The 1,113-nt window shown below is 60.6% G+C and overlaps 1 protein-coding gene across 1 annotated transcript in view; it reads left to right on the top strand.

The window, feature by feature from the left end:
* The window catches only part of LOC101624787 (cytochrome b5), a 26,434-nt gene extending 26,035 nt beyond the window's left edge, over nt 1-399 (top strand). Inside the window, exon 5 of the mRNA XM_004684036.2 lies at nt 77-399. Within this exon, the coding sequence (XP_004684093.1) occupies nt 77-158 (82 nt within the window). The 3' untranslated portion in view covers nt 159-399. The remainder of the gene's footprint in view (nt 1-76) is intronic.
* Nucleotides 400-1,113: the final 714 nt, after the last annotated feature.

Below are 1,113 nucleotides of genomic sequence, written 5' to 3'. Positions count from 1 at the left end.
CGGGTCGCGCACGTCCCGGAGGGGCCGGGCTGGCGCCGGCGGCGAGGCCCGAGGCTCGTCACCCCTGTCTTTGCAGCTGGTGGTCCACCTGGGTGATCCCCGCCATCTGCGCGCTGGCTGTGGCCCTGATGTACCGCTACTACACGGCGGAGGACTAGCCTGGAGCGGCCGCGGCGCCCAGCGGCCCGTGCGAGGAGAATCGGAATAGCGTTTCCTGAAAGTAATCGTGATCCACCGGCCCCTTCCAGCTCCAGGAGAAGCAGCCCGACGACCGCCCGCCCATCCCGCTCCGCCCCCTCGTGTGCCTGTGTTCATCAATTGTATTTTGATGTTCTATCACTACATAATTTACTTGTTGTAGAATGATCTTCTAAAAATATACCGGGCTTTTAAAATCCACCCGCGTGGCCTGTCAGTTTGTTGCAGCCTTATTCGCTTCGGCCCTGGCGAGCCGGCAGATGCTCGCGGGCCCAGGAGTGCTGTCGTCCTTGGGGGCCACTGCCCGAGACCCCCCTGGTGCCTCTCCAGATCCAGCCCGATGCCCCAAATTGCATGTGCCAAATTCACTCCTTTGAAGAAAAGCCCAGAAATGGTAACCAAGATTGCAAATAATTGCTCCACTTGAAATAAAGAAAGAGGAAGATGCCCCCAGGACCTGTAAGAGAAACCGTCTCTGGTTAAGAAACACCAGCGCCAGCCTCTGCGCGGGCTGGCACTCCAGGCGCCGGCCACACGGGCCCTGGAGCTCGGCCACCCCTCAGCACGCGGTGGCTGGCCGCCTCTCGGGTCCGGCAGTGCTGAGTCACTGGTCTGTAAAAACACGCAGTTGGGGGGCCGGGGCACATTTGGGACGTGATTTTTGCCGGGCAGTGAGGGTGGTGGTTTGTCCTCGCCCCTGGGGGCTGCTGCTGCTCCTTTATCACCCTGGCTCCTGCTTTCTTCGGGCCGCGTGGAAGTCTGAGGGAGGAACGCCGGCTCCCGCACTGTGCCGAGCTGGCCACCTGCAGGCCGTAGAGTTCTTTGGAAATAAACACGCTGGCAGTGAGTGTTTTAGTTACGGGGTGACGGATGGTCAGTGACGGGAAGCACCTTGCCTCTTCAGTCACGGAAAGT

The sequence above is a fragment of the Condylura cristata genome, unplaced genomic scaffold (genome assembly GCF_000260355.1).
Source record: "Condylura cristata isolate star-nosed mole 26May11 unplaced genomic scaffold, ConCri1.0 scaffold00016, whole genome shotgun sequence".
Lineage (NCBI taxonomy): Eukaryota > Metazoa > Chordata > Mammalia > Eulipotyphla > Talpidae > Condylura > Condylura cristata.
Note: the sequence above shows the minus strand (reverse complement) of the source record. Positions and strands in the feature narration are given on the sequence as shown.